Source organism: Ammospiza caudacuta, chromosome 1 (genome assembly GCF_027887145.1).
Source record: "Ammospiza caudacuta isolate bAmmCau1 chromosome 1, bAmmCau1.pri, whole genome shotgun sequence".
In the NCBI taxonomy this organism is placed as follows: domain Eukaryota; kingdom Metazoa; phylum Chordata; class Aves; order Passeriformes; family Passerellidae; genus Ammospiza; species Ammospiza caudacuta.
In genome coordinates, this window is record NC_080593.1 from 80,984,281 (window position 1) to 81,004,871 (window position 20,591).

The 20,591-nt window shown below is 38.0% G+C and overlaps 1 protein-coding gene across 1 annotated transcript in view; it reads left to right on the forward strand.

The window, feature by feature from the left end:
• Positions 1-4,364: 4,364 nt before the first annotated feature.
• DNAH5 (dynein axonemal heavy chain 5) overlaps positions 4,365-20,591 on the forward strand; it is a 116,526-nt gene continuing 100,299 nt past the window's right edge. The window contains exons 1-10 of the mRNA XM_058825320.1: positions 4,365-4,421; positions 8,684-8,818; positions 10,629-10,718; positions 14,986-15,141; positions 15,566-15,778; positions 16,324-16,461; positions 17,053-17,229; positions 17,997-18,110; positions 19,327-19,434; positions 20,106-20,228. Of these exons, the coding sequence (XP_058681303.1) occupies positions 4,365-4,421; positions 8,684-8,818; positions 10,629-10,718; positions 14,986-15,141; positions 15,566-15,778; positions 16,324-16,461; positions 17,053-17,229; positions 17,997-18,110; positions 19,327-19,434; positions 20,106-20,228 (1,311 nt within the window). The remainder of the gene's footprint in view (positions 4,422-8,683; positions 8,819-10,628; positions 10,719-14,985; positions 15,142-15,565; positions 15,779-16,323; positions 16,462-17,052; positions 17,230-17,996; positions 18,111-19,326; positions 19,435-20,105; positions 20,229-20,591) is intronic.

Genomic DNA, 20,591 nt, shown 5'->3' on the forward strand with positions numbered 1-20,591 from the left:
GTTAAAGTCTGCAAAAAAATTCCCCCCCAAGTTATAAAAATGTTTCTAAAAGTCAAATCTGGTACTGGGATAGAACAAGGAGTTCTGCCTCAGCAAGAACTGTTCTGGTCAAAAGGCTGAAAAAAACCGACCTAGATTATTTGATCTGTTTACATAGCCAGTATACACTATCCAATCTAACGCTCTAGTGGATGTAAAATGGATGTAAAACAAATTCCTAAAGCAGTATTTTTATAGCATTTTAAGCCAAAATCAGCTAAACTATATTTAAGGTTGTTTTTGTGCCTTATAAGCCAAAGAAGAGGTAGAGGTTATAAGAGTCTGGCATGTAATTTTTGACCAAAAGATTTCTTCTCGGCTGTCTGGGTTGGTTGCATTAATTAAAGTGGCTCTGCTGCAAGTCTGACTTTTGACCCGAGGACAGCAATGACCTGATGATGGCAGTTAAGCACTGTCTCAACCACTTCATTATTTTCCATTTTCTTTTTTTTAACTTAATGAGATGGAAGATCACAGGAAGTTAAATTCCATAAACATCAATGATCTTTGAATGACTCTAACCAGTATCAGTGTATAATCTAGTACTGTAAATGCAGGCTGCCCCAAGGGTTCTGAGGATATATTACAGCTGCAAGGAGAGTTCCTATGTAAGGTAATGATTTGTGATTATTTGATATCAACACATATATGGGTTCCCTTCATGGGTTAGATTAATCCTTGTCATGATTGACAGCCATTTTAATTCTAAAAATGTCACATTCCAAGTTACTTAAATGACTGAGATTTCTGGAGTTCGAAGACTGTTTCTTTTTACAAATGATAAATGAGCTGACAGAGATGCTCTGTTAGGCTTGCCATTCACAAACAAGAAAACTAATTGAAGATGGGCGAGTTGAGAGAAGATTTAAGCACAGGGATCATGAGATTGTGAAGCTTAAAACACTGAAAGAACCTTAGACTTTAGAACTTTAGATTTTTGATTTCTTGAGGGAATTTGGTGGGAACCCATGAAGGACTTCCCTAGTAGGAAACAGGGCTGAAGAAAGCTTTGTAACCTGCAAATGTAAAATCATTGGAACACACAGACAGGCCATTCAATGTACAGAAGGAAGAGGAGACCTTGTAGGAGGCCAGCACGGATGAACACAGAGGGTATGAATGCAAACATGCAAGCTTCCTTGGAAGCTAGGGATGAAATAGAATCAAGGCCGCCAAGGAAGGATATTGACACAATGCCGGAGTTCACAGAGATAGAGTTAAGAAGCTCAGCTGGAGTTCAAACTTTTGAGGAGGTCAAAGGGAAATGACAACATTGTTTTTAAGTACAGTGACAACACAAGAAAATGTAGGCTGACTGCTCAGGGGAACAGGAAACTAAGGAGCAAAGAACATGGGAAGGCTGAAGTTTTCAGTGACTTTTAAAATAAGTTTTCATGAGCTGGCTTTGCCCTCTGGCTCTTTTAGACCTTCAAGCCTCCTTGCATAGTGAACAAAAATGAGGGATTATCTGTGGTAGCCAAAGGTACCACAGGGAGTGTTAGGGAGCACTTAAGCCAATTGGCTGTATAGGAGTTAGAAGTCCATGGGGGCAGATAATAAACACCTGAAGGTCCTGAGAGGGGAAACCAATGTCATTTTGAGGCCCATCTGTCTTCAAAAGGCCACGATGATCTGGGGAGGTTCTTGATAACTAGAAAAAGACAAATGTTGCACCTGTCGCAGAATCAATTGGATTGGAAAAGACCTTTGAGATCATCAAGTCCAACCTGTGACTGAACACCACTGTGTCAACTAGATCGTGGCACTGAGTGCCACCCCCACTTAAACACCTCCAGGGACAGTGACTCCCTCACCTCCCTGGGCAGCCCCTCCCAATGTCTAGTCACCCTTTCTGTGAAGAAATTCTTCCTGATGTCCAACCTAAACCTCCCCTAGTGCAGCTTACGACTGTATCCCCTTGTCTATGAAGAGGAAATAAGGGAGGATCCTGGGAATGACACACCAATCATCTGCTCCTGGTAAGGTTGTGGGGCAAACTGTTCTGGAAGCGTTTCATGGCACACGAAGCACCAAGAAACTGATTGGGAGCAGCCATTGTAGATTTACAAGCGTCACATTATTCATGATCAGCCTGATTGCCTCTGTGGTGAGATGGACGGCTATGTAGAAAAATGGGAGCAGCAGTGGTGGGTACTGAGAGAGCTCTGCTCGTTTAGCCATAGGAAGGGAAGGCTAAGGGGAGATCTTCTTGCAGCCTTTAATTGTCTAATGAGAGGGTAGAGAGACAACAGAACTGAACCCTTGATTAATGCTTTGTTAAGGTTTGTGGTAATAAGAGCCAACATAGACAAACTGGAACGTGGCAGATTTCAGCTAGATGGGAACAGTCTATGCTGGATGGTCAAGTTATGTTGGGTATAGTTATATAGCCCCAGAGGGTGCAGAATTTCCACCCTTAGAGACATGAAATCTGCAAACATCTCTGAACAACCCACTCTAATGGGGCCTGCTCTGAGCAAAAGACTGTCTAGATAACTTTTGGAGATTTAAAAAAATATTTATAATTTTGTGATTCTGTAAGTTATTTGCCATGATATAATAGCATTTTAGGAAAAAGATCCATGATTTTTAGCTGGTTTTTCAAGAGATTTAGGTAAGGCTTTTTTTCTCCTTATTTTTTAAAAATAACTTATTGCTGCAGGGTGAAGTTGAGCCTGTTGGGTTGAGCTTTTACTTTAGAAATCATGTATATCATGCAAATAAGTATAGAATCAGAGAATGGTTTTGGAAGGAACTTCAAAGATCAACTGGTTCCAGCCCCTCTGCCATGGGCAGGGACACCTTCCACTAGGCCAGATTGTTCAGAGCCCCTTTCAGCCAGCCTTGAACACATCCAGGACTGGGGCATCCACAGATCCCTGGGCAACCTGTGCTGGTTCCTCACCACCCTCACAGTGAGAGAAGAGCCTGCTGTCCTGCAGTTTAAGGCCATTCCCTCTTGTCCTATCACTACCATGCCATTGTGAAAAGCCCTCCCAGCCTTTTTTCAGGCCCCTGTTAGGAAATGGTAGGTGCTGGAAGGTCTCCCCAGTGCCTGCTCTTGTCCAGGCAGAACAGCTCTGGCCCTCTCAGCCTGTCTTCACAAGAGAGCTGACCCAGTCCTGTGATCACCTTAGTGGCTCTCCTCTGGACTCCTTCCAACAGAATGAAAATAATTAATTCCTCAGTGGTTTGAATATATCCATAGGAATTAACTTTATATGTAATACTTAATAGTGTGTTTAATTTTAAAAGATAACCCTGTAAAGGGTTCAGAGAAATGTATGGATGTTTACTTTTACCCTAAATGCAATTTTTCAGTCTTTCAGACAAGTATATACAACTGGATTTGACTACAGTAGGTGGGAAAATGTAGATAATGCAGGGAAAATGGTTTTTACTCATGTGATTTTTGTCACTGCTAAGGTTGTCATGTGCTTTTAGACATTACTCACATTGATATGAGTGGAAGCAGACATATTTAGGGACATTTTAAGCCAGAAATAGCTGTAAAATGTCTGTTTTCTTGTTACTAATACTGGATAATTAGATTGTTTTTCTTGGCATTTTGAAGAGGACATTGGATTATATTCAGTCACTGAAGTGGAAAAAAATTAAATCTCTTTTAGGAAGGAAAAAACCTAACATTTCTTGCTGAAGAAAAATTTCTGTATTAAGCAACCATTGTACAACTGAAAAATAAGTGTAACTGAATGTACTTCTATAAAAGCATGAATAGAAAACTCAGTAATTTACAAGTCTCTAGGTAAAAGATATTTGAAAGTTGCTTGACTGTTGCTGTATATTTAAACAGTCACCTGTGACAAGGAAACAAAGATGCCTGTTGACACAAGGATTGCTTCAGAAGGCTAAACACAAATCAGAGAAGCAGTTATAAAATTGACTTCTGCAAATACTTATGGTGCCCTTGAGTATGATGAATCGTATCCAGCAGTGTTTGCATATAAACAGTATCACCTTAACAACACTGTGGTTGGTAGGAGTATCTTTCAAGGCCTAATCTGTAGGCAGTAAATTCTGGTGGCTAGAGACCTCTTGTTTCTGTGGTAGTGCAATTTAATTTTCTAGCAATTTGTGTGCACACTAGAACTGAATTTTAAATACAGAGATAAGGTTAATAGGTGCTGGGGTTTTTTATGTCCTTACTACATTTTCCAGAGTTATTTTGGCATTCCTACTGAAAGAAAAGAAACAAGTGCAAACAAAACGTTGGGGGAGTACAAAATGATGAATGTAAAAGCTTTCTCCATGGATTAGGGATTGTTCCTGAAAAACAGTGCTTGATGCTTATATTGAATAGTACAATGTTTAGAGCTGGAAGAAAGCAACTTTGGAAACAAAGCATTGGCAGAGTGATAAAGGTAAGGAAAACTGATTTTTTAACTAGGTTTAGACTAATAAATACGTAATTCGAATAAAGGTGTGTATTGAGGGGGGATGGCATAGAAAAAAGTGTTTTAAAATAGGCCTAAGTGGACGATGCTAGTTGCACAATTTGTTTTGAAAGGCAAATTTGCACTGGGAGGTGTTTATGCATTTGGTTAGTGGTGCTTGTGTCTTGGCCAGATTGTTGCAATGGTCTGGTAATGATATAATTTCACAAATGCTATATTAGTACACTAAAGAGTTTGATGTTAAATGTGGCAACAAAACATGGGTTGACTCTGCCATGAAGGAAAATAGAAAAGCAACTTCACTTTCCCTACATGTCTAAGATGGGAATAGAGTTTTGAAGGAAATGCTTAGCATTGAGGAACCACAACAGACTATAGAAGTCATTAAGGTACTTAGACTAATTTTAAAAGCTGGTTATTTAAGCAAACTGTTCCTGAGTTAATGCAATGTGATAACACGTGTGCAGAGCTCTGATTTTTGAGATTTAGGAGTTAGATAAGGAAACTTCCCTAATTCTTTAGGGTGTGTATCTTTTAAGAAAGAGGAAATAAAAATACTGAAACTTGAAAATTGAAAACTCAGGATGCTTGAAAATATGTGAAATGGTGTGCAGTTTATCTTTGAAGGGAAATTCATGAGCAAGGCTTATGTGATATAAAACATCTTAGCAAGTTAAAGGAGAGACAAAATAATTCCATGCTGGTTAAATAAATTTTGGATAAGTCAGTAAATTAACAATAAAACATTGTTACTTTTTGACTCTTTCACTATTGAACTTCCCTGCAAAGTCTTGCTCATCCATAAGACTTTGATTTCTGCATGTCTAAATTCTGTGATGCACAGTGTTCTGACAACAAAATGCATTATTTGCTGGATAAAGAGTGTTCAGAACAAGTTTTATCTTGTGTGCATGTGACTTGCATACTAAACAACATTGTTGCTAACTCTATTCAGGCTGTCTGCATCAGCAGCTACAGTCTGTAATGGAGAAGCTGGCAATAGTAAATGGCTGGTTTCTAAGCCTCTTGTTTCAAAAAATGAACTCCTTGAATCTCTGACTTGTGCTCTTTTAGTACCTGCTGCTTAAATATATATGCTTTTTCAGCAGCTATGAGACTTTTTGAAAATTTTAATTTAATCTCAAATTATTTCTTCAGACTGACGGTGAGAGGTTTATGGGTTTAGGTATATAAAAGATACATTTAGCAATCTCTCCCTTTTCTTGCTTCAGGAAAAGATGTGTAACTGGACTAATCATCAGAAAAGGACTTTTCAGTTAATGAGTTTAGCTTTGGCCCTTCATCTGTTATGGGACTGTATCATATAGCCTTCCTTACTTTCATAACCAAAAGTGGTAAAGGAAATCCAAAATGAAACTTGGCTGTGTTACCTGTGTTGTTCTTTACATAACAAAAACTGAGCTGAAGCCGTACCATAAAAAAACTTGGACAATATTTCCAGATATCTAAGTGAGACAGTGTTTATCTCTTGTAAATACTGCATCCTCCTACATCATGGGGACATTAGGAAGAGTTGTTGATGTATGACCCTGATCAGAGTTGCTGCTGATACTTTTCAGGATTTGCATGTCGGTGTTACTGCATGTAACAGGCAATTTCTCTTTTGCCTACATAAATGATCCTCTGTGTGTTTCAGCAGTCTTCCATCTTCAAATCTTCATCTTTCAGTGTTCTATGAAATTCTGAATTGCATAGAGCTGCCTATTCTTGGGTATTATTTTTTGGTATAGATTCTGTTTAGGCCTATGTACTTCTGTAGTGAATACTGCAGGATTTAAAACTACAAAAACTCTTAGGCCATGACCACAATGCTGATTTGAAGTGAGATGTGAGGGTAGCTAAAGGGGAAAGGGAAGAATGAGACGTAGAAAGCCCAGCATTTTCTTATAATTAGTTCTCTGAGATTACTAATCCTAAGTAAATAATATCTTAAAAATTCATTCTTTTAGTAGAATGCAAATGGAAGCTCAGAAGATAGACTGGGGGATAGTTTACAGCATGGCCTCTTAGTGTTTTAAATACATAAATTAGTGATTTTCTATTGAAAGCTCTGAAGTTAGGTTTTCTCTACTTTTCTGTGTACAATCTAATCCTAAAAGTGAGGCAGAAGTATCTTCTAATGACTGCAACAACTAATGTGCAAGTTTGTGATTAAGCAACACTTCATTTGGGAAGGAAGTTTGTAGAAATGATAACTCATCAAAATATAGAAGCATGAACGCTTGAATTGTATTGAGTGTTCTTGCATTGCATTGTAGCATCTCAGGAAAAAATGTGTGGAACTTGCGTTAGTAATAGAAATATCCTACATATCAAAACAAATGCCTTCCAGTAGCAACATGATAAATACAAGTCAAAGTGTTTATCTTCATAAAACTATAGCTTTATCATTTAGCTAATAGTTTCCTGTTTCTCTAGGTATCGTTCATTACGTAATTTAAGTTAATTGCACTTAAAGTTTAGTGATATCTTAATGAACATTCTTGTTGCTGGACTTGGACATTAAATATTGCCCAGTGTTGTATGAACAGCTATGCACAATAGCTTGTATATTTGTTATAGGGCTTGAGACACAGCAATTAAAAAAGGTTTTAAACAAGCATTGGGACATGACTGCTCAGTTTGAGAAGAAGGTGCTCATGATTTCAGCATGTACAAATAGCAACTTGTAGAAGAAATGGAAGCTATGAACAAGTCAAGAGTATCTGTATAGGTGGAGCTGGTGGCTTAAAAACCAGTGTAATATGTAATCTTGTATAGTAATATATCTGGACCTCTACATTGGAAACACAAGCAGAGTACAAAAGTAGTCTCTCTGTAGTTTAGGTAGAACAAAAGGCTTCTTTCTGTATTAAATAGAAACTAAGTGGTAGAGTATTGGTTTTTAGTATTATTATATTTTTAAAAGTGCCCTATCAGTTGTGTTCAAGTTACTGGAACAATAGTTTTGAGTATTCTATTGTTATCCTCTAGTGTGAATGGAGCTGCTTCAGAAAAAATGGTTGCTTTTTGCATGTCTAATGAGGAGGAAAATTTCTGCTCATGTTTAAAAGCATTTAGGAAAAGCCAATCCTATGATGACACTACACTTTCAGGAAACTGAAGACTATGTTAGGATATGAGGGGGTAAAATAGCACAAAGTACATGTATAAATTAATATGCCACTGTGTTCTTCAGACATATCTGTGTAAAGAATAGGATTTGTATGTTTGCCTTTTATATGGAAAAACATTTCAAAAGCATTCAGCATTTATGAAGGCATGGTAGTAGTCACCAGTTTATCAGGTATTTCAAGATTCCTTCAGAAAGTAGTAAAGATATTTACATAAGAGTATAAAGTATATTATGCAGGTCCTTTTGGCTCTGCAAAAGCTTGTGGATAAATCACTTATGCACACTTTATAAAGTTACTAGTTTTCTCCTAATCACCAGGGAAATAAGGATTGAATTTACCTCCAATGAAACATCATTCTAAATTTCTTTTGAAAATGGAATTATATTGAATCTTGTAACCCACAAGCACAATAATACCAGTAACTATTCCAGAAGGCTATTTTGTCTATAATGTAATGAGGTGTGTTACATATGGGATTTCAATTTAATTAGAAGAGTAGGCTTACTGCTTGAAGAATGGTATAATAGCTATAGTTAAGCACATTTGTAAACACTTGTGTACCTTGAGGCTTGTGGTTTGTTTTACTTCTCATTATATTAAAGAGATAATGTATAAAACCCGAGCTTCCTCCAGCAGCATCTGTCTTTATTAGAGAGTGCTTACAATATCTTCCACGAATAACAAAGATCAGTCAGAATCCTGTCTTGACTTGATGGTCATACGTGACTAGACTGAAAAGCTGAGACAAAGGACTTAGGGTGTTGAAGGTAACATGCAGAATAATCAAGCTGTACATATAAAATACTTTTTTTTTTTTCCTACAAAGCCTTTCAACAAATTAGCTTTCTGTACAACATTATTTATGATAGAAATGTTGTGATAAATCTGAAAATGGAACACCAGAAACAAACTGTAAAATTGTAACGAAGGCTGCTTCTAAAATTTTCACTTGAGTGCCATAGAAACATAAATCACAAGTGTGGATTGAATGTAATAGCCTTTACTTTTAAAAAGAAATTTTAAAGCTTTCTTTATTTTTGTCTTGAAATTAGATTGTGAGTTTTTTATTGTCCACTTTGTATTTAATAACAGCAAAATCTCAAGGATGAGAGGGAGGCTAAACGTGCTCGTCTGGATGGCAGACATGATTACTTACTGGATATTGTTGCCACTTGTGTCAATCTGGACAAAGCAGAAGTAGAAGAGGCTATTCTTGATGGAAACCAGGTAATCTGATGAATTTGAATGTGAAGCTCATAGTATATTTTGGAACTAATATTACCATTAAATTCTTGGTGAGATAGTTTTCAGACTTCACACCTGAGGTCACTCAAGTCTTCTCCTTGAAGAAGTGGGGTTTTTTTCAGCATTTTAAATTAATTTGAACAAAATGTCCTTAATTCCAGGACCTATTGTAACAATATTGATTTTTAAATTTATTAGAATTTCTCCTTTCCAGTGGTTATAGTTAATATGCTAAAACTTGTGATTGTATTTCATAGTGAAACCACAGTGTGAAGTCTCCCAGTCCTTGAGTACACAGCACAGAGAGGTTCAAGAGTCCTGTCTACAGCAGGTTGCATGTTGTCGTTTCCATAAGGCTGCCAGCATTTGTAAAACTGTATTACAATCTAGACAGCAAATTAAAATAGGTAGAAGCCACTTGACAAAATAGAATGGCTTATGTGATCTGACTGTGACTGCATAATGGCTAATACAAATTCATATATTGAGACACTGAAAAATACCACTTTTTAAACAAGCTGGGTAGATGGAAGTAGTTATTTTACTTCCCGACACTAAAGTAAACATGGCTGTAGTTTGGGTTTTTAATGGTTTGTTTACTCTTGTATTCTCTTTCCATCTGCATGCCTTCAATTTAGGCATTCCATTTCAGTGCTTATATTGTTGAGAAACTGAAGAAAGTTCAGTGGAAGACCAGTGGAAGAAAGAGAGGGACACAGGGCATGTGAAGTAGGAGATGAGGGAGAGGAAGAGGTTGAGTGGCAGTCAAACAGTAGCCTGCAGCTCCTTGAAGAGTGTTTGCAAAGATGACGGAGCTGAGCTATTCTCAGTGGGAGCAGATGATTACTTCAAAGATAAAGCCACATCTTGCAAAATGGCCACCAAGAGACCCTTCTTCACCAGGAGGGTAATGCAGCATGGGAATAGGTTACTTCAAGTCAGTTGTGGAATTTCTGTGCTTGGGGTTTTTGAGACTCAGCCTAGGAAATGCTCTAGATGATTGGAGCTGTTGTTGGTGACACAGGAAGCTGGCCTCAAGACCTCCCAGAAGTCTCTTGCAACATTTCTATGAGTTCATGATATAGCAAATGAGCAGTGCAGAACATTGTCATGCACATTAAAAAGCAGAATTAGTTTCAGCCTTTGTGCATTCTATCTCTAAATGGGTTTCCTGGCAAACTATAGTGCCTGAGAATAGCTGTCAGATGAGGAAAATATTGGCAGTTTCTACACTTGGAAAGAGAGAAGTGTAATAGTTGTTTTGTCCTCATCTTGGAGGGCTCAGCCAAGATTTTCCAGAATAGCAGCTCATTCTCTTGGTGTAACTCAGGCTTGTTATTAATGGAAGAGGGATAATTGTGGCTTTCTTCCAGCTTCTGGTGATCTTCTAGCCTTTTTTCTACACTAGAAAGCACAAATGGTACCACCTAATGTTTCTGAAGATGAACTTAAAGGAGCCTTTTCTGCTAAAGATAGCCATGTTGTTAGGGACTACATAGAAGAGTGACGCAGATTGGTGGATGAGGCCAGACTTTCAAGTGCTGAGACATGGATCAGCATATTAGCATAAAGCAACTCAGTTTCTTCCTCAGCCTGTATGGCCTATACATGAGATTTGTGGACTGCGCTACCAATACATGCTTCAGTGATGCTTGATGGCAGCCTTGAATTGATGAAGAGCTGTTAAATTTTCTTGATGTTTATAAATATGTAAATAGGCAAAGGCTTCCTCTGTTGCTGTGATATGAAACAAATCAATGACACATGATAATCTAAACATGATTTCACACAGATAGAGCGCATGAACAGGTTCTTGGCCCCTGGAGGTCTGCGTCATCTGATGTTCTACTACCAAGATGTGGAAGTAATGGATACAGGTAAAGCAACTTAGATTCTCCTGCAATGTGTTACAGTTGTGCTGAGCATATGTGCAAGGAAGAAGAAAATAGTCAAGTTCTTATGAACTGGGACTTAAAGCAAGACAGGTTTGGTCATACCAAGGCATTGATCCCTGCTCATGAAATGATGATTATTGAAATTACTGAAGCTTATTAGTGCACTTCAGCATGTTGCTACTATGGAGCAGCAAAGTACTTCCTTGTGAGCTCAGCAGCTCTTGCCTGTGGGAATTTTTTTTGTTAGTTAAAAGGTGACTTTCACACAAGGTAAGCAGTGACAGATGCCATTCCTCTCCTCTTCAGTCATGCCACCTGCTGGCCCTAGAAGCCATCCACATTTCTTGGCACATGACCATCCATCTAGGTGGTCCTGTTTCATGACAAATCTACATGAGACGCACATTATGGGTAGAAAGGTGTTACCCCAGAAAGCTCTTCTGCATGTACCCCTTTACTGAGTGCCCCCATATTCCACACTTCTGGGGGAAACCTCCTTCTCCCTCACCCTGCGGGTAGCTCAGGACCCCTGTGACAAGGACATCCTTCTTTTGCCCATGGCTTCTCTCCCAGAGCCTCCAGTGCTGCTGCTGTTGGGACCATCCAGGTGCTCTGTGACCTCTCAGAGCCTGTGACTGGCTGGTGGGAGCTCACACCACTTGGTTACCCTGGAAGTACATGAACAGCCCTGTAAACATATCTATGCTTAGCTGTATAAATGTGTTTATACATAGGTAAACATATACCTAGATGAATGTACAAATATCAATTTATATTTCATGCATTTTCAGTGTATATGTATGTGTCCATTTTCTTCAGTATATCTGTATATATCTAAAAGGGATGAAAAAACTATTTAATATGATATAAGCAACTTTAATTAAAAAAAGTTTCAATGCACATAGAAATACAGTGAAATGAAAACACAAATGCAACCACTAATTTAGAAATCTGAGGAGCAAGTTTTAACATGCCTGAGATGAAGTGGTGAAAGTATGACGAAGAGAGTGTGAGGCAAGGGTCAAAGCCTAGGAATCTAATGGGTGTTGCCCATACCCACCAACAAACCAATCAGATGCACTAGAGTATGGTATGATTTTAGTGACCTTTTGGGGTTTGGGGTTTTATGCTAAATATAGGCAATACATTGAACAATATATAGGGAATATATTGAGAACAGTAGAGAAAACCACATAAGCAAAACCCAAATGAATTCACAGCAATGCATGCATTGGGTGAAAAAGCAAAAGTCCCTTAGAACATCATGCACAGGAGGGAAAAAAATGAAGAAAAAAAAGGTAGTGATGGAGAAGACAGTGGGGATTAAGTGAGTGGGCTGGAAACTGACTTTGCCCACAGCTGTAAGTGGAATCACTTGTACTACTGTCCGACCATAAAACTTCTGCTGTACATTTTCCCTTTGTAGGTGGAGCAGAGTTTGTAAAAGAATTATCTGTGTTGATTGTTTAGGGCTGTGGTTCACAGGCTATCAAAGCAAAAATCTCAGTTGTGGTGGTAGCTACTAACTGGTAAAGCTAAGTGAATTTTTGTGGCATTACATGCACCGTCTTGGCAAGGGCACTTATTATGGCCACATCATACCCAAACTGGTTTTCTGACCCTGATGAATCAACCAACATTTGTGTTAGGGAAGAAGATGATCCCATGAAGGGAGTGTACAAGGAATTTTTTGTTTCTGCAGAGCAGGAGCTGTATCTCTGAGTTCAGGAAGATGTACTTCAGAGACCTAAGGTGTCATTTAAAAGTTTGATTTCTTGCAGTGTTTTGAAGATCACTATTCATGTGAATTTTAAAAACCTCTAGCACCTTTTTCGGTAAGAGTGCATAATTTCTAAAGAGACTGCAGGTTATACTACCTACTTCATCTCCACAGATTGTGGGAAAACTCTGATGACTTTTGCTGGTCTTGCCTCTGTAATTACTTGTGGCACTTTAACCCTGACTGGGTGCCAGGCACACACAAAAGCTGCTCACTCACCTTCCCCTGCTACAGCTGGACAGAGGAGAGAGAATTTATTGAAGGTTTCATGAATTGAGATAAGGACTGGGAGAAAACACTCCAAGGGCAAAATAGGCTTGACTTAAAGGTACAAAGTGAATTTATTACCAACTAAATCAGAGCAGGCTAATGAGAAGTAAAATAAGCCCTTAAAATAGCTTTTTTTTCTCCCAACCCCTCCCTCCTTCCCACTGACAGCACAGGGAGACAGTGGCGTGGGGGTTTTGGACAGTTCAACACCTGAGGTTTTCTTTCACTGCCCAGGGAGAGGAGTCCTTCCCCTTTGAGAATGGGAAGGACTCCAATGGGAACTCTCTCCAATGGGAGACAGTTCTTAGTGAAGTTCTCCAACATGGTTCCAATCTCATGAGCAGCAGTCCTCCTGAAACTGCTCCAATGTGAGTCCTCCCAAGGGCACACTGTCCTCTCAGAACTGCTGCAACATGGATCACTCTTTCACAGGGTGCAGTCCTCCAAGGCCAGGCTGCTCCAGCCTGGAAGCAGGGTCCCTCTCTCTACCTGGCCTCTCACTGGATCACAGCCTCCTCCAGGCATCCACCCACTCCAGCATGGGCACCTCCTCATGTTCTTGCTTCCTTCTTTTCTCTAGCCGGATATAAAACTGCACCCCAAACTTTGTTTTGCTTTTCATCTCACATATGTTATGACAGAGGCATTATCACCATCTCTAATTGGCCCAGCCTTGGCCAGCAGCATCTCCATCAGGGATTGGCTCTGGCAGACATGCTGGAAGCTTCCAGCAGCTTCACACAGAAGCACCTCTGTTGCAGTTGGCTATTTGTCTCGGTGCAGGGAAGGCTCAAGACTTTCAATATGAGTGTTCAGCAAGCTCCGTTTATTGAAGAGAGCATCAGACACTTATACAGCAAGTAATAAGCTCATGAATATTCTGTAATTTACACTGTTTATTTGCCACACTACAACATCAGCTCTTCCCCATTCCTTAGGGGTTACATCTCTCTTTTCTCATGTTTCTTTCACTATTTGTTATCATACTACAGCTAAGTCTAAGGACACACTATCTTGCAGGTGCAAGACTTAGAATTAGCCACAGCCTTGTACTTTTCCAATTCCTAGCTACTCTCCCAACACACCTCTGTGGCCCCTTCACTACCAAAACCCATGCAAAACTGAACCATTACTGCAGTATAAAGACAGCACAAGTTTTATTAGCATGCAAGACATCAAATTAATTACATTTACAGAGTCAGGTCTTTTGCTGGGACAGAACCCTTATTGTAATTCTGAGGTATATGAAAATGAGACTTCAGAGCTGCAGTGAAAAAGGGAGAGAGAAAGATGATGTTAACAGAAGGATGGGGAGGGAACTTCTGGGGGCCACCTGATCCAAAATAGGGATCCCTGGTGCAGATGGTCATGTGCCTGCAAGAAAAAAATGTGCAGAAGGTAGATTTTGTCATTTAACTGCTGGTATCAACAGCTTACTTTTTCATCTTCTTATTGTAATAGTGCCTCACTGAGATGTGTATGCATGCAATTTTACTCTGCAGTAATACTGAAAAGCTAGTAAAAAGGTAGGGTGAGGTATTGTGACCAAAAACATATGAGAAACATTTTACCCCCAAAAGACACTGCTTCTTCTTAGGGACCCTTTACAAGTGTTGCCAGCAGCCTGGACATGGAAGCAGTACATTCATGTTGGGGGAAGAAGAAAGGACAAGTAACTCCCTTGTAGCTCTGTTATTGGTTTTTGTTTGCTTTTGCCCCAAAGAATCTGCTGTGGCCTCTTTCTCCTTGTTTTCAGAAGCATCCTGTTTATTTTTTTTCCTTATGTTTACGTATTTTTAGGGAAGGACAGTTGATAATAGCTCCTCTAAGGTAAAATACATCACTGCATTTTCTGATTTCTAATTTTTCTTTTTCAAGCAAGAGAACATTATCTATAACTGCATGATAGAGCCTATAAAAGGACCTTGAGTCTGAAACATTATTTAGAGGGAACAGAAAAAACAAATAAATGAATAGAAGTGAAAGGCTTTTGATGCAAATATGGCAAAACTAGATGAACTATTTCTTACTGTGTCATGAAGACTCTGAATGCTGCATACTTTCTGCGGATATTTCCGTGAGATGCCTCCAGGAGACTGGGACTCAGTGAGGCACAAATAATGACTGAACTGTTTGTGTAGAAAACTTTTCTTTGAATAAATGATCAATGGGTCTTAATTGTTTATTTGTTTGAATCTGTAGAGTACTTTGGTCTTCCAGGAATAGGAATGAACTCTCATTTGACCAAGAAGAAGAAAGTATTTGTGACAGAGGGAAAAGATGTTGCTCTAACTGGTGTATGCATTTTCTTCATTAGATCTAGTTTTTCTAAACCAGTCACAACTGAGAATATCTATCAAGTAAGTCAGTGACTGCTCATCTCTGTACCTAATCTTGTTTAAAATGTGTTTTTCTGATGGGGTATTTGCTCTCAAAAAATGACAATTTGACAGCTCTTGACATGGAGAAATGAGTAAAAGGACACACAGATGGGTTAAATGAACCAGGACAAAAAGGGAGGGGGATGGAAATAAAGATATTATCTTGTGGCAGCAAGCTGATTTATATCATTGATATGAAAAAAGGATACTGAGGAAGAAAATTTAAGACAATCTGTAATGACAGAGTAATTAGTCAATACCTAAATACTGAGGTGTTAAATTTCAAAAAAGTCTAGCAAATTAATTTGGAAAACAAAAATTATTTTACTTTTGAAAGTGTATATGTAAATTGTATATAAGTTTTTACTGGTGAAAGACCCCTTGTATTGTGTTTCTTTTACAGGAAGTAAATTTTAATATGATGGATATAGGTCGAGATGGCTTATTAAAAGGTGTTGAGCAGTTGATATCAGAAATATTCATTCCAGCCTTACAGACTGTGGACCATGGCTGGGTTGAACCTCAGCAAGTTCCCAATATTAAGCAGGACTTCCTTCGTGCCCTAGAAGGATTTGTTAGTGTCCTATCAGGAACTCAGCAAAGTCTGTTGGAAAAGGTAGTATGTTCGTGTGGGAAATAGAAAATGAGCTAGCTGTAGAATGTCTCTAGCTCTGGACCTTTTGAATTAGCTGCTGTTTTAGATTGATCATAAAATTTGCTTTTGTTAAATTGGAGAATAACCCTACACTTCTCTTTATTGTCATCCTAACTCATTATACTTCAATCTGTAGTTTTAATAGTTCTGTAGATGCTTCTGTTCTTGTTTATTCTGGGGTCAGTTCTTTAGAGCTATTAACTTCTTGACTCCCCAATGGCTGTGGTCACTCTTAAATGTTGAATGATTACTGAATGACAAAATGTTCTTGGTTTCTACTCAGCTTTTGTGAAGGAAAGGGCATGAGAGCACAGCTGCCTGGTTGGTGAATTCTTCAGATTCTGGATTCTAGAATTTTCCACTTCCAGCTCAAGCCAGTTTAATTTAGACTGCGCTGGGAATAAGAAGTGAGATAACCCAAGGAGGGCAATGAGTTAGTCTTTAAAGTTCCTAGATTATTTGTCATGAACATTCAGCATTTAATTTTTTTTAAACTTTTATTTTAGGTCAGCCTGAAGAAATGTGAAACATATGACCTTAAAACTCTAAGAGGACCTTCAGATTACTTGATGGTTGCTGACAGCATGGAGGCTCTTGAAAAAATAGAAGTCTGCATGAGAGAATGGACCAAACAAATTGAACAGGTGATACATGGGACAAATGTGAAATGTAACCTCTACATCTTGACAGATGAATTTAATCCTGTTGGTGTTACAGCTGCCTTTCTATAAATTTGGATGAATTCAATCTCTTTATTTTAAAGTACTATTGGTATATTTTTTGTGCTTTTACTTCTCAATGGAAATATCACCAAGAGCTTTTTCCATCTGCTTGTTAATATAGGATACACAGTTTGGGAAGCTTAGTCCCCTGTCTTTGATAATTACCTGTTAATAAACTACAAAACAGTTAGTAGTTCCCAGTGGATTTAATGAAAACAAAAAGAATACAGTAATTGAGTGAGCACTGTTCTCAGTGGTCACATTTGTACTTTGAAACACGCTTTGCAGGTGATTTGCAGAAAATGTAACTGTCTGTAACAGTGCTCTTGGAACAGAATTTCTTTAAGTTGGAAATGAAAGCACCAAGCAAAATCAAGTTTTTTATATGAGGTGGAGGCTAAGTTAAGTAATTTATCAGGCAAGGTTAATACCACTTGTTAAAAGAAGAATCAATCCATGCTACCTCTGCAGATAAAAAATATGAGCATCACTCACGTTACGTTATGATAAAAGGTTCTTGCAGAAAATGACCAGTTGAGAAAAGAAGCAGATGACCTTGGACCACGAGCAGAGCTTGATTATTGGAAAAAGAAATTGTCAAAATTTCACTACCTTATGGAGCAGCTGAAGAGCCCAGATGTGAAAGCAGTGCTTGGAGTACTCACTGCTGCTAAATCCAAACTGCTGAAGGTTTTTATTTTAAATTATGATTGATATAAATAATAGAAATGCTCTTTATACCCTAACTCATTTTGATAATGTATGTAACAATGCTGGTGGGGAAAAAATTGAAACATTTTTGGCTTTTGTTTTCCTTCTCTATTCCTCAGCCTGAGTAAAAAAAGTTTAAATCTAGTTCAATTTATTGAAAAAGACTGGGAATCCCCTCAGTCTAAAGGCTGATAATGTACTTCATCCACATGGCTCAAGAGAAATAAATAATTTAATATTTGAAAAGTTGATTATTAAATCAGAATATTGAATTAATGAATGGATATTTAATGACAAAAAAAAATCCCATTTTTTAAGCCTCATTTTTATGTTGTTACAGTGCCTGTCAAAATTGTTTGTGGAATCATAACTTCTTACATTGACATAACAAATTTAAAGTCCCATCACCAACAGAAAATAAGTAAATAAAAAAAAATCTTGTCTCATCAAAATGAGATGTGGAACAAATCCATAACCATAATTATACATCCATAACTCATATATTTTAGAGCAACTTGACTGCACACTACCACTGACTATTTAGCTGAATGGTGTAAATCAACTGTCTGATCACAGACAAGCTACTGAAACAAGACAAGGACCCCTTCTTGGGTGAACAAGTATAATTCTGAAGTAAAAGATCTGTGCTTTCAAATGTATTTAGAAGCTAATGACAAACCAAAATTATCTCAAAACATTTTTTCCAAAATGAGCACTTTTCTTTTTTTTCAACTTTCTGTTCTTAGAAGTGGCGAGCATTGGATATTCGCATCACAGACGCAGCAAATGAAGCTAAAGATAATGTGAAGTATCTGTATTCTCTGGAAAAATATTATGACCCATTATACAATAGTGATCCTGTAAGCAGAACTTTTAAATTCTCAACATACATGTATTGAGAAAAGCAACATGAATATATTCTGTAGGATGGGTTTGGAAATGAAACAAAAAATTTTACAAATGCAACTCCAGTTTGAGATTTTGCGCAGTTGTGGTAAAAGTGGATTAATGGGAATTTCTGGCTACAAAATAAATTATTTTCACACCATAGTATCTGCAAAGCTGTAGTTGTGATGAAGATATTCTATGGATTCTGTGCTATGGGAGAAAGTGAATTCCTTAAAATAAAAGAAAAGTAAACCTAATGCTATGCTAAAGACAAAGTTTGATCTTTTGTATTTGCTTTGGTGGCCAAGTGATGGTTAGACTAACATTTATAGGGCAATTTTCAGCTTCTTGGGTTGGGAAAAGATAAATAGGATTATGTAAATATTAAGACAAAATTATAAATCACCATCTCATACTATATAATGAGAATGTATATGATCATGCAAGCATAACATGCAATATACAAAACCAGCCACCCTAAAGTGCAGGACTGGAGGAGTCTTCTTGTCCCATTATCTGCTAAAATAGGTGGCAAATAATTGCTTTTATTAAAACTGGTTTTGAAACTGGCTGTGTATGTGTCTTGCTAGTCAAAGAAATACGACTGGTAGCCATGAAGACTCAAAACTTGGACCTGTCCTGGCTTCCTCTCTCTCCTCTGAAACTTCTTCCAAAAGCAAATTGTTTCCAAAGAGTGCTCTGGGCAACCATGTTTGTTTCCATTTACTGGGTGATATTAGAACAGTGTGTTCTTTCAGTGTTTGCAATCTGCTATTTGAGTTTCTCTATTGAAAGGTTATTGGGTTATGATGCTCATAAAAACAGAAAAAAGCTTGGTGAAGGGGTTATCTTTACATGCAAGCTTACATCAGGTTTAGCAGCTGAGCATATAAGCATATTTTTTTATAGAAAAAGTTTTTTTGCAGAGGGCATTACTTGTACCAAATCTCACTTGCTCATCTGAATTTTTCCAGCCAAGACTCCAGTGAAAATTTTTCCCCAAAATTAAATTGTGGAGCTTGGGAATGATGTAGGACAGGCAGCTCTGCAGCAGAGGCCCAGGTAGACAGGGACTGAACCATTCCAAAGACCATTTTCATAATTCTCTGGGATTCACTAATTATGGGTTATGATAATGTGAGATAATAGAGCTACTGAGCAGAGTTCAAACTGTGTGTTTCTTTCCAGGTGTCTATGCTGGATGCTATTCCAGGACTCATAAATGCAATTAAAATGATTCAGAGTATCTCTCAGTATTACAACACTTCTGAAAAGATCTCCTCACTGTTTGTGAAGGTTGGTGCTCAGCAGGAAAAGAAATATTCCCAAATTTTTTTCTGTGTTGTTGCTTGAGTACAAGAGAAAACACAAAGGAACCAAGCAATTGAGGAGACAGCAGTTCAGTCACTTTAATGCTGCTTTTTTAACAAATAAAGAATTGGAAATAGTGATAAGCTACTTCAAATTTAGGACCTTTTTGTCCTAAATTTAGGACAATTTAGTTTAGGAATTTTTTCTTACAAGTTTTGCCTATTATCAATGGGATTTTTTTGCAGAACCAAGCATGTTAAATTCATATTGCCCTTAAACCCCCACGTTTGCAAAAAGAAGAAAATTGATAGAAAGGACAACCTATTCTTTACCATTTATACTCTCATGGGCTCTTGATTTTACCTTGGCTTTCAGACCAGACAAAAACTTACGACTTTATAGCTTTCAATGCTATCTCAAGGTTGGTACAAGATGTGTAGGTTTAGGAGGAGCACAGTTAACCAACAACATTTTTATGTCACGTTCTGGAGGCTGGGTGTTGCAAGGAAGACAGTCTGCCGATGCGGCTGGTATTTGGTATTGCTGTTTGTCAGGCTTTAGGTCAGCAGACTCAGAGGAATGGGAGAGAGAGAGAGAATGGCAGGACCTGCTTTGTCTTGGAATGCTTTTTTTCACAAAGGTAAAACTGCTTTTAGGTGACCAATCAGATGATCACAGCGTGTAAATCCTACATAGCAAACGACGGCACAGCCACCATCTGGGATCAACCACAGGAGAGAGTTGTGGAAAAGCTACAAGCAGCTATTAGACTTAAACAGGTAGGTGGGAAGAACATATAGAAAACAGACTATAAGGTGATATTTAGGAGGGCAGAAATAGGAAAATTTTATGTGAGAAAGCACTGTCATAGTGAAGAAAAATGAGTTAACTGAAAAATATCCACTGGAGCTGGAATGTTTATGCTAGAGCTAACAAGGAATTTGGTCTGTTGTCTGTTGATCTTCTGGAAACAGAATTTTGATGCTTAGTCTATCTTAACTATGCTTATAAGAGAATTGCTTGGATTTTCATGCCTGTGTTTCTCTATGTAGTGTCTTCTCAGTTGATGTGGAGAGTTATGAAATAGAAATTAAAAGAAGGAGAGTTACTGAACTGAATATATTCCAAAGATGTGTGGACAA